At 38.5% G+C, this 12,391-nt stretch overlaps 1 protein-coding gene across 1 annotated transcript; it reads right to left on the reverse strand.

Annotated features, from left to right (window-relative positions):
• Positions 1-840: 840 nt before the first annotated feature.
• Positions 841-1,230, reverse strand: LOC137817102 (uncharacterized). Its single transcript, XM_068620335.1, has one exon. It carries the CDS (start codon positions 1,228-1,230, stop codon positions 841-843), a length of 390 nt encoding a protein of 129 aa, XP_068476436.1.
• Positions 1,231-12,391: the final 11,161 nt, after the last annotated feature.

The raw sequence follows: 12,391 nt of genomic DNA on the forward strand, positions 1-12,391 counted from the left end.
AACCCAAGGAGAAGTTCGTATCTGACCTCAATCTGATCACACTAGGTTGAGGAGGGTTTGCCCATTGGACCATACTGTCTCCATCACGGCGCTCTCACTCGAGATAGGGAGACGTTCTCTACGAACCATCCTACCCAGTCTTAAGACTTCGAGCCCAAGGAGAAACTCGCAACTAACCTTGTCCTTGCTATATGAAGTCAAGGGAGGATTTAACTGGTGAACTGTGCTTCCTAGCCCTGACATTCTCACTCAAAGGGGGAGGCGTTCTCTACGAATGGTCATGCCTTCCCTTGAGACTTCTAACCCAAGGAGAAAGGTTCATAACTGACCTCGTCCTTACCCCACCGAGGCAGATGAGGATTTTAACTGGCGAACCTTACTTCTTACCCTCGGCGTTCTCACTCAAAAAAAGGGTGGGGGGGTGCGGGGAGCGTTCTCCATGAACCTTCATGCCCTCCTTTGAGACCTCTAACCCATGGGGAAGGTTCATAACTCACCTCGCCCTTGCTATGTGAAGTCAAGGGAAGGCCTTACTGGCGAACCCTATTGTTCCACCTTGACGTTTTCACTCGAGGATGGGGGGAGGTGTCTTCTGCGAGCCTACCTTCCCTAGTCCTGAGACTTCTAACCCAAGTGAACGGTTCGTAACTGACCTCATCTTCGCGTAAAGGCAAGAGAGGATTTTACTAGCGAACCATACTATTCAGCCTTGGCGTTTTCACTCGAGGGGAAGGTGTTCTCTACGAACCTACCTTTCCCAATCTCAAGACTTCTAACCAAGGTGAATGGTTCGTAACTGCATTTTACAGTTCCCTAAAAACTGTGTACAATGCTAATAGTTCAACTGAAGTAAAACTTGAGGTGGGTCGCATTCCAAGTACGAGGAATCGCGTCGCCCTCTAATGTCTCAAGCATGTATGCCCTATTCCCAAAGGCCTCTGTCACCCTGAAAGGACCAGTCCACTTGGGGGACAACTTGTTGTCTAGCTGGTACGTGTGGGCCTTTCGCATCACCAGGTCGGCGACCTGGAACTGGCGAGGTCTCAGATTAGAGTTGTACTTGTACTCCACCCTTCTCTTCAAGGCTTCAGTTCTGTTGTTTGAATCACCAATGCTCGATGTCACATCGGCCTTACTCTGTTGCTGAGGACACATCGGCACATCCTGGTGATCGACGTCTGACCACTCATCGGCTCCCTGGCGCATGTTGCTTGTGAGACAGTGGCCCATGCCGCTTGTGGGTCCCATCTTACATGGCCCACCATTACTAGTAGTCAACGATGTCCGAGGACTAGTCGGTACAATTATCAATCATCCTAGAAAAGCAAAGGATACTAATAACATCCAAAAACTAGTGTTAAAATTAATAACTCAAATTGAAACTCCATCAGGCAAATGCAACTCTTCCACATAACAACTTGACACAAAGAAATGTGTCATTCCATAATCATACAAAACTTTTAACTCTCTATTAGCTACTACAAAGACACACTCCTTACACCAAACTATCTCACTTTGAAGTGTTTGTCCCAGTCAAAATAAAATCATGTCAACAACTCCAGGCTAAACCACTTTCTCATATGGTCTACTAATTATATTGATGCCTTTATTGTTTAATTTGATTAGATCCACATGATATAATTTGCTTCCTCCATCATGAGATTTGACTATTCTTTTGCCACCACCTCCTAACCTCTCCACCATTTTAGCCTTCTCATCAAGGTAGGGAACCCTCTAATGGACATAGGAGTTGCATTCCTTTTCAACTTATGCTCTAGACCATCTTCAAACTTCTTACTTCTCCAAACTTCAGAGGTATCTTGTGTATATAATTTGGTTAGGTTTTCAAACTTAGTGGCATAAACATTCATCTTTGTATACCTTTACTCCGCTCCCGGAAACTCAACTTTCTTTGCATACTTGACACTTTATAGCAAATATTCTTCCAAAAATATCAACTTAAAACTTTCCAAATTCACTACTTCATTTTTTACCTCCAACATTTATTGGGTGTCCATTAACCAAAATTGATGCCAACCGTCCAGGCACAAACTCTACTAGAGCAAGGATCAGAAGACTCAAAGAAGAATGAAATTCAGTAAAGACCGTTAGAGGGATATTGTTTCCATTCTTTAGACCTTCATCTAGTTATTAAAAGTTAGAATATGATTTTCTTTTCTTGAATAGACTAGGGTCAGGGTTTCTAAACCTACCTAGGGTTTAATTGGGCTCAATTTTGGCCTATTTTAAACCCTAGGTCAGTCATGGAAACCTAGTTGGCGCACATAAATCACATTGCATTCACATGGCAAGTGTGACTAGGGTTTAGGGTTTAGGGTTTAGGGTTTAGGGTTTAGGGTTCCATTTTGTTTATGGTTTTTGAGATTAACAATTATGGTGAGAAACCCAAAGAAGATTCTCACTGGACACGAACTTAACCAAGTGGTTAAGTAAGTGTGAAGGTTCACTTCTAGAGGGCAAAGAGAAAACATAATTATATGGTGATGATGATGAAGAGCTGCAAAATTAAAGCATATAATGGAAAGCAACAAGATGGAAAAATCAAAAAGGAAAAAGAAGAACACAATAATATAAGAGGAAATGGAAATGGCGTAAGGAAGGAAGAGATGAAGAGATAGAGGAAGCTTATGGATGATGATGGTGGTCACGCCACTTGGAGTGGTGAGAGACTCCAAGATGAGTGGTGAAGAGCCACCACTTGAAGTGCACAAACACTCAAGATAAGACCCACTAAAAGAGAGCTCTCGGGTGTCATTGACCACTAGTAATGATGGGGCCACGTAAGCTAGGTCCCACGAGCAGCGTGGGCCAGTGTCTCGCGAGGCACGTGAGCCAAGGTGTCGAAGAGTGGTCAGGCATCGATCACCAGGATGTACTGATGTGTCCTCGGCAATATAGTGAGGGCGATGAGAGATCAGACATCGGTGACTTGAACAGCAGAGCTGGGCCACGAGAGGTGGATCCCAGACCATACACCAGTTATCAGTTAGGGAGAAGCCTAGATCACGAGGGGTCCATGCATGTGGTGTGGATGACGCGTTCAAGCGTAACAAGAGTAAAGAGCCACTGGAAGAGATATGACCTATGAGGGTTACGTTCCAGGGGTAAACTGCATGCATGGCACGTGAACAGCTAGGGCACTCCCAGGACGAATGACCCTAGAGATTAGGTGCACAAGTTGGTACCCAGGTGGTCATCCCGTCGGAGGTTGCACTCCATTAAGGGAGCCACACGCGCTAGATTGCCCTAAGAGTGGGTGATAGCAACGCTAAGGCACACCTTCAGTAACCCTAATTGCAGTTAGCAGAAACAGTGGAAATCCTAGAGTATATAAGGGGTGGTACACACAGAGCTTTTTACAGCTAAGTTTTTTCAGCTTCTCACTACCTAAGGTTTTAATATATATGATTTAAACACTCAGTAAAGAAATGATATATTCAAAAACTAATTCACATATCATCCTTGATTTGTGACCTCAATTTTCATACATTTTATTCATGTATATCACAACATACTCAACATATATTATTATTCATATGCATTCCAACTTAAATCATATTTCATCCTTCATCATACATTTCAAATTCTACATCTCATAATGTACATCATCAAGCACATAATAAGTCATACAATCACATATCATTAAATAAAATAAACCAATAATAGCCAACACACTCTTTACATCATATATTATGCCCTTTTACTTATTATATTTCCTCAAAATTCAAAGTAACTTATAAGGCAAGGCTCATTATGTGACAATTGTTAAAGATAACAATTTATATCGAGTACTACTCATCCAATCATGCTCAAATATAACTCTTAAGAAAGTTAGAGGAAAACTTACAACAATTATGAAGAGGTCGAGTTTAAAAAAAATACTTAGCTTAAAATTTTAAAGAAATGCAACAACTTTAACTAACACTGACAACTTGACCTTTGCTCACTGAAGCAATTATAACTAGAATTCTTAACTTCCTTTTTAAATTACTTCAAGCCATTATAAATTTAACATCCAAGGATACAACTTTCATGAAAATCACTACGCCCAATTCAAAAAGCATTGATACACTCAACACCTACCTAATTGTTAAGAGAATCTTTCAAAGTAAAACACATTTCCTCCCTGCCTAAAATTCGTTGGGCAGTAGGAGGATAGGCTGAGCAGATTATGCATAAATGTTCCAAGTTCTACAAAGTCTTAAAGTGTTTAAAACCTCACATTGGCACCCTAATCTATAAAAAAAATTTAAAATTAAAATGAAACCAATAATAAACCTTTGAATCATAAAGAGTAAATCAATTTAAAGTATTAAAAATCTTACTAATTAGATTTGTATAATTAGAAAATTCTTTAAATTAGTTCTTCAATGTACATTAAAAAAGACAATAACTTAATGAGTATTCAATCTTTAAGCATTACTCATACTATTCATATAAATTTATTGGCTAAAGAGTTAAGTTACTTTTCTGATGGCAGTTCAAGCTGAGTAAAATGCTAAGTTTGCCTCTAGATGGGATAAAACACTTCTGGTTAGTAATATTCTCATCTAACTCATCTCCATCCAATGTAATCTCTTCAGTTAGTTCATCTTCATCCGATGTGGGACTCCCATCTTGTTGGGTTCTTCAAGTGGACATATCAGAACCGGACGCCACTTTTAACCCAAAAGCTTCAAATAATGAGTTGATGACTTTTTCTCCTTATATATTTCTCATCTTGCTCATCTCCACCCCATGTGATACTCCCAACTCTAAATTTGAATCTCTCACAATTATAGTGCTCAACAAGAAGAGATCTTCCATACTTGCTATTTCCAGGAAAACAACTATCGAATCTTTAATGGTCTTTTATCAAAGGTGTTGAAAAGGATGGTTAAACCATGTAAAATTGTTAAGTAAATAGACTATCTAGTCAATGCTAGACAATCCTACACCCTCTTGAAGGTATCATGATATGTCAGTCTATATGTTTTGATGATAACAAAAACTATACGATGTGTTAAGATATTTAACAAAACTACTAAGTCTGCAAATTCATTAGACGTTATGGGTTGATTGAACCTATTAGATGATCATGTAAGCTAAACATATGATATGGTTGAATAGACATTCACAAAACATGTCAAATATTATCAATACAATGTATTAGATGATGACTTTCATAGTCAATGTATCAGAAGATACAAAGTGAAGAGTGAATGTGGTAGAGTATGCCAAAAGTGCCAAAACATTGTTCAATGAAGTGATAGGAGTTGTCTACAAATGAAAGTGTTAGACGATGTCAAACACTTAAAAGCTCACACTTTCAAAGAGAAGCATTTGAGTAATAAAATCGCCAGAAGAAAAATTTGGACAAAGTCCTATACACAATCCAACATTCAATACATCAGATGATGATGCAATTTGAATGTGACAAACGATCATGCTTCTTAAATGTGTTGGACGATAAAATAAGAGGGAAGTTTTCGAACTTAGTATTTACATTCTATAATTATTCCAAAATGTTTTCTAAACTTGTTTTGATATGATTAGTTCATATAAATAAAAGATTTAATCAAAACTAGTTTATTAATTTGATAAAAAAAAAACTTCAATAAATAATGTTTTAACTAGAAAGATTTTGAAAAACAAACATTCACTGTATTAAAAAAAATTTAAAAAAACATTTTAAGAAATTAAATCCAAGTTAAAATCTGATTATACTTCAACATTTAAAACTTGTGTTAACTTGAAAACTATTTGAAAGTGCATTTTGTTAAAATCCTGAAATAGAAGGTCTAGATAATTCAAAAATATAAAGGATATTGTTTCCATGATTTTCATATGTTTAAATGATAATTGAATTTAATATTCCATGGATTTCAAAAATATGATTTGGTATATTAATGTTATTTAAGTTTGATTGCTATCAACAATTAAAACTTATACAAACTTAGATTTTTCTTTTGAAAATGCATTTATAGTAGAATTTCTAAAATAGGAAGGTTCGGATAATTTAGAAATATCAAATATAATGTTTAAGTGATACCTATGCTTTATTATAATGATAACTGAAATTCACAAAAGGTTTCTAAATGTGTTTTAGGAACAAAAAGACACAAAGGAGAATAAATACAAAGTTTCCTTTTAGAGCGTCCAACATGGAAACGAAGTTGTTGCAGAGCGAGATTTGTGCGAAGAATTTAAAGCCTCATAAAGTTATTGCAACAACTAAGAAGAAAAATATATAAAGAAATATATTCAAAAGAAAGATGCATTCAAGACATATATGAGAACATTTCCTATATAACATCTAACGGTAAAGTGATAAAGTGAAGAATGTGGCACATAACTTATTCGAAAAATATATATCAACATTCAAATGAGTCACAAGAAAGGAAACAATTCAAAGAGCTTAAAAGAAATTTCAAATGAAGATGACATGAAGATTATCGAAGGAAACATTTTCTAACTAGACGTCTATTGCATTCATGGAAAAACAACGTGACAAAGATAATTAGTCACAAAGCATTAAAAGGTTAACGTTCACATAATTTATTTAAAGGAAACAATTTGAATTGTTTCTACAAGCTTGCAGCGTGCAATATACAATCAAAGCAAAAGTTTTTTTGTATAGAATTTGATTAGAAGAAGATGATGAACAACATCAGAATGAAGGACATTGTTGAAGATACTCAAGATCAGAATAAATAATTAAAGTATCAACATACACATTTGAACAAAAGAAGAAATAATTCAAGGTTGATACAAGCATTCAAAGCCACAAAAACACATTAAAGACACACAAATTCTATCATAGCGAAAAGCTTCCATAACGAGTGTATAGGGCATTGAAGACAAAAAAACAACTTGGAAAATTACATCAGATATTTGAGTAAAGAGACTTAATGTTACAACAATCATAATTGAGGTATGAATAGAAACAATTTGAATTGCCTCACATAATAAAGACACGAAAGACTCAATTAGAGCAAGAGTTTCCATTTCTAACGTCCAACAAATATAACTTCAACAATTAATTCCAAAGGCTATATAAAGAAGAAGAAGAAAAAGAAGAAGAAGAAGAAGAAAGGGGTGTGTGTTAGCCATTATAAATTTGTCACACATTGTGAAGAATACTTTGTGATCGTTCATTGTTACTCTCTCTAAAGAGTGTGTTTTCTCATTGTATTGAGAGGTCTTGATCTTAGGGAGAGATTAAGGCTAATTTCCTGGAAAGGTATATAATACTTGGTAACCTACTGAGGGGTAAGAATATTGAGTGACTTGAAGACGTGTAAGTATACTTGTGTGCTTGGAGAGTTGTAAGAATACTTTTATTAGTAAAGGCTCTTAAGCGGGTTACTTAAGAGGATTCGACGTAGCCCTAATTGTGGGTGGAACTAGTATAAATCTGTGTTTACTCTCTCTACTCTCACTCTATTAAATTGTATTGGTTATAATTTGCGATTTAAGTTCAGGCTTTATTCAACCCCTATTATGGAGCCAATTGCACCTTCACAAACAACTCTACTAGTAATAAGTTTGAAATGATTTTGAATTGGAAATTGCTACCAAAGTTTTTGATTATCTAAGGAAGGAAAAAATTATTGTTGAGAGTTGTTTTTTTTTTTTTCTTAGAACTCTTTGATGATTAGCCGAAGCATACAAGGAAATCTTTTTTCTTGTTGTCATGTTAAATAAAGTTATGATTAAGGCAAAATCAATATTTAGGTGGGAGAAAATTGTTATACCCAAGAGAAAAAACCATATGTATTGATCATTTTGGAGTTAATTCTCTACACGAAAAATATACATAGAATTTTATATCACTAAGGAAGTTTTTGTTTTTGGAGCAAAAAATCTTATCTAAGACCTTGTGATGTGAGTTGATTTTGAGATTCATTAATTTGAGACACTTTAAGAACAAAATAAGGAGGCTTAAGGAAACATCAATGGAGTTCAATGCCTTCCAAATGATGAAACAAACTCATGAACATGAGTGTCATCTCCTTACACAACAAAATACCGAAAGGAAACTAGATTAGAATGCGAAAATTGAAAGGAAAGCAAGAACAACACATTAAATCGAATATAAACATAATATAAAGCAAATGAATTGATTGAAATGAAGAATTAAGTGCAGAATTGAAAAGGAAACACAAGAACAACAAGAACAATAGGTAGAATTGAAGAGCAAGACAACATAACCGAATAGAAATTGAAGTATGGTGCGAAAATGGAAATGGAAGATGAAAGCAAGAAGAACTTATGTGAATGAAGCCATGGAAGGGAAGAACACGCCACTTGGATGGTGATTGATCCAAGATAAGTGCAAGATGCCGTCACTTGAGAGCTTCCCAAACTCACAAGATAAGACTAGTAGAAGGAGAACAAGTTTCACACTCACACACAAATGTGTATAGTAACAATACTTCAATTTTCAAATCTGAATTTACATGAGCATAGCACCTCTATTTATAGTGTGAGAGGGCTGAAATTTAGGTGGGAAAATTCAAATGAAACTCATTTGAAATTGCCACCAAAAACAAGTCACATGGAAAGTGTGACTTCACATGGGAGGTGTGACTTATCTTTGTACATTAGCACCCCTTATATCTATATCTACACCTTCCTTTTATGTTCTACATAAAACCTACTCTACTTTTGTTTATTCTTTACTTTGGACCTTTATGTGAGCCCACTTATTTACAACATTTTGCTAATTATTTTAAGAAGACTAATAGGAACAACTTCAAGTGCTTTGGCCCTTGTCCATTCCTCCTTATGATGAAGTTTTTCTTTGCTTGTTGAGATAACCCTTCAAGTACAACATCCTTGGTCATCTTCATGTATTTTTGGTTTACATCACCTTGAAATCCTAACTATGCTAACAATCTAAAACTCAACTATCATATATCATTACATCTTATGCCATAAAAAAGATTAAAAAAAAGGATCAAAGTTATAGTTTTTTTTTTCTATTCATAAAGAACACCTATTTTTTTTCTCTTATGGTTTTGGAAAATTTACAAAGAGGGAGGATATTCTTGTTGAATAAATAACAACATAGAATACAAATTTTGTGAACTTGTAATAACTATTTCACAGTCAAGATTTTCACTTTCACATGGTTAAATTTAATGTTATCATGATCATCAAGATTTTCCCTTTCACATGGTTAAATTCAATGTTGATCATGATAATCCATAGATGGCATTATATATTGTATTGGATAGGCCGAGAGGTCGGCATAATAAAAACTAAATTAAAATAAATAAACAATAAACCCAAATTAAATAATTGCAAGGTGCGAAGAGTAAAAGCCCAATTAAATCAAAAGCTTAACAAGTGAACACTATAAATAGATGATCTGCTTAAGAGGTAAGTAAAGTGATTTTATCTAATAATTGAACAAATTGATTTTGACTTTATCATCGGAGCCCCTTGTAGGTACACCCACCCACCCGAGAGTTTATCCTAAGCCCATAAGCCGAGAGTGGAACCCGACCAAGCAAGACGAGAGTCCATCTTCGGCAACCAAGAACCAGCCCAAGCCCAAACAAGTGGACCTTGTAGCCAAAAGCCCAAGATAGTAGTGAGTGTCTGAGATACCGAGAAGAGGAGAAGAAAACTAATTGTTTCTAATGCCCTGTAAGTACATTTTGGCGCCCACCGTGGGGCCGAGAAGCAAGTTAGCTAAAGAAGTAAAGAATGATGAGTCGAAGAGGAGATTATTCGAGAGGACAGAAAGATAATCAAAATGCAATGTCAATGGTTATGTTGATGCAATTGCAAGAAGAATTTTAAACACTGAAGAAAAGTAATGAAGAAAAGTTGAGCATGTTGACAACTGAGAATGCATACATGAGGCGAAGGTCAAATGAAGAAATAGTTTTAAACGCATCATTTGAGATTGTTCAACCGAGAGCATGTATCCATCAAAGTACATATAATGAAATAAGTTTTGAAGCTACAAAGAGAAGACAACGGAAACATCTGGCACGTTTGCCGGAACATTTGTAAGAAGACATCCCTTCTCTAAGGCGATCATAAAGACTCCATTACCCGAGAATTGGAAATATCCAACTATGAATACCTGGTGTACCGACCAGTCCTCGGGCGTTGTTAACCACTAGTGATATTGGGGCCATGTAAGCGGTGTCTCACGAGCGGCGTGGGCCAGTATCTCGCGAAGTACGTGCGCCAAGGAACCAAAGAGTGGTCAGACATCGGTCACCAGGATGTACCGACGTGCCACTAGGCAGTGTGGAGAGGTGGGACATCGGGACTCAAACAGCAGAGCTGGGCAACGAGAGGTGGATCCCAGACCACACACCAGTTATCAGTAAGGGAGAAACCTAGGTCACGAGAGTCAATACGTGTGGAGTGGATGACGCGTTTAGGCATAACACAAGTACAAAGCCACTGGAAAGATGCTCGCACCCCTAAACACCCCTTGACGGCGAGTAAGGATACCAGCCAACTTGGCCCATTTCTCCTCATTCAGAACCATCCCTGTGTTCAAATTTCAGAATACAAGAGGTTAGGAAACACAGGGATAAAACATGTGAATGTACATGGGCAGAAAGTGCAAACATAACAGTACGATAACAAGAATCAGTTCCTCGAGGGTCCTGGGTTTCTTGAACCCTAACTCAGGGAAACCCACATTCGAAGGAAACCCAAAAAAAAGGAACAGAGGACGCTTAAAAATACAAGGAGTTAAACAGCCTCAGGCAGTTATCAAGCATCAGAATCAATAGATAAGGGCGATCAACAATTAAAGTTCGTACCGTTTGATCAAGTACGATGAAGGTTCTGGAGTTTGTAGGGAAAATGCGAGAGCGCTCGAGGAAGAAGACGAAGCAATCAAGGGTGTTTCAGAGAATGATAGAAGAGTGATTGGACGCGCGCGTTTTCGAACATCTAAAGTAAACAAGGAAGCGTATGCACCGTTAAGCCCTGACTGTTGATCAAAACACGTGTGCGCAGGTAGGACAGGCTAAGAGAAACGTCACTTTCCTGCACTATTCCCGTCCTTTCATACAAAGCCACGTAGGTCACCAAGGGCAAGAACTTAGTCTCTTCGCTAAACAAGTTACAGCTCGAGACTGGGGGTTTTGTGTACCGACCAGTCCTCGGGCGTCGTTGACCACTAGTGATGTTGGGGCCACGTAAGCGGGGTCCCACGAGCGGCATGGGCCAGTATCTCGCGAAGCACGTGCGCCAAGGAACTAAAGTGTGGTCAGACATCGGTCACCAGGATGTACCGACGTGCCAGTAGGCAGTGTGGAGAGGAAGGACATCGGGACTCGAACAACCGAGCGGGCCACGAGAGGTGGATCCCAGACCACAAACCAATTATCAGTAAGGGAGAAGCCTAGGTCACGAGAGTCCATGCGTGTGGAGTGGATGACGCGTTTAGGCATAACACATATACAAAGCCACTGGAAAGATGCGACCTGTGAGGGTCATGTTCCAGGGGTGACCTGCATGCATGACACGTTAATAACTAGGGCGCTCCAAGGACGGCGACCCCAGAGATCAGGTGCACGAGGAGGCATCTAGGTGGTCGTCCTGTCAGAGGTTGCACTCTAGTAAGGGAACCCCACGCGCTAGGTTATCCTAAGAGTGGGTAACAACAGTGCTGGGCCCACCCCCCTCAGAAAGCCCATTTTGGGTAAAGTGGAAACCCTAGTTTCAATCTATATAAAGGGAAGTAACAAACTTAGTAAGGTACACTATTCATTTGCGTTGCCCAATACACACACAGTTATAGTCTTACGTTATAGTTTTGGTGTTTCCTAGCCCTAAGATTGACTTGAGCGTTGGAGTGCAAACGGCCTCTAGGGCGCCCTTTGTCTTTGTGTTTTCAGGCATAAAAGCACGTGCAAGTGCAAGGATTCTGGACGTGAGAGTGACGTAGATGCACGAATACCTTTTAGGTCAACCGACAAGAACATTTGGCGCCCACCGTGGGGCACGATACAAAATATTGTCTCACCAGCAAGAACCAGACAGATCCAGGAGATGAGAAGTACGTGGCAGGGACCTGTTGCACCAAACAGGGGCGAAGGCCTCACCCTCCAATAGGTTATGGAGACGATGCAGGCCCTTCAAGAAGAGATGGTTGTGTCAAGAGTAAACCAAAAACGCATCCAGGCTGATTTGGTGGCGTCGCGAGCAACGAGCAAAGAACTGCGTCGTTCGAATGAGGAACTGCGCAGGGATTTGCAAAACCACACAGGCGAACGTGAGGAGGAAGATCAAGAACCTGTGACGCCGCCCAGGGAGTTCCCGATGCTGTTCTCACAAGAAATCATGGACGCCGTAATACCAGCCACGCTTGTAGGGCTCAAAGTTTCCTTCACTGGTACGGAGGACC

This window comes from Phaseolus vulgaris, chromosome 10 (assembly GCF_000499845.2).
Source record: "Phaseolus vulgaris cultivar G19833 chromosome 10, P. vulgaris v2.0, whole genome shotgun sequence".
Classification (NCBI taxonomy): Eukaryota; Viridiplantae; Streptophyta; class Magnoliopsida; order Fabales; family Fabaceae; genus Phaseolus; species Phaseolus vulgaris.

Coding starts and splice junctions, on each gene's coding strand:
- LOC137817102 (XM_068620335.1), bottom strand. CDS start 1,230: ATGGGCCACTGTCTCACAAGCAACATGCGCCAGGGAGCCGATGAGTGG.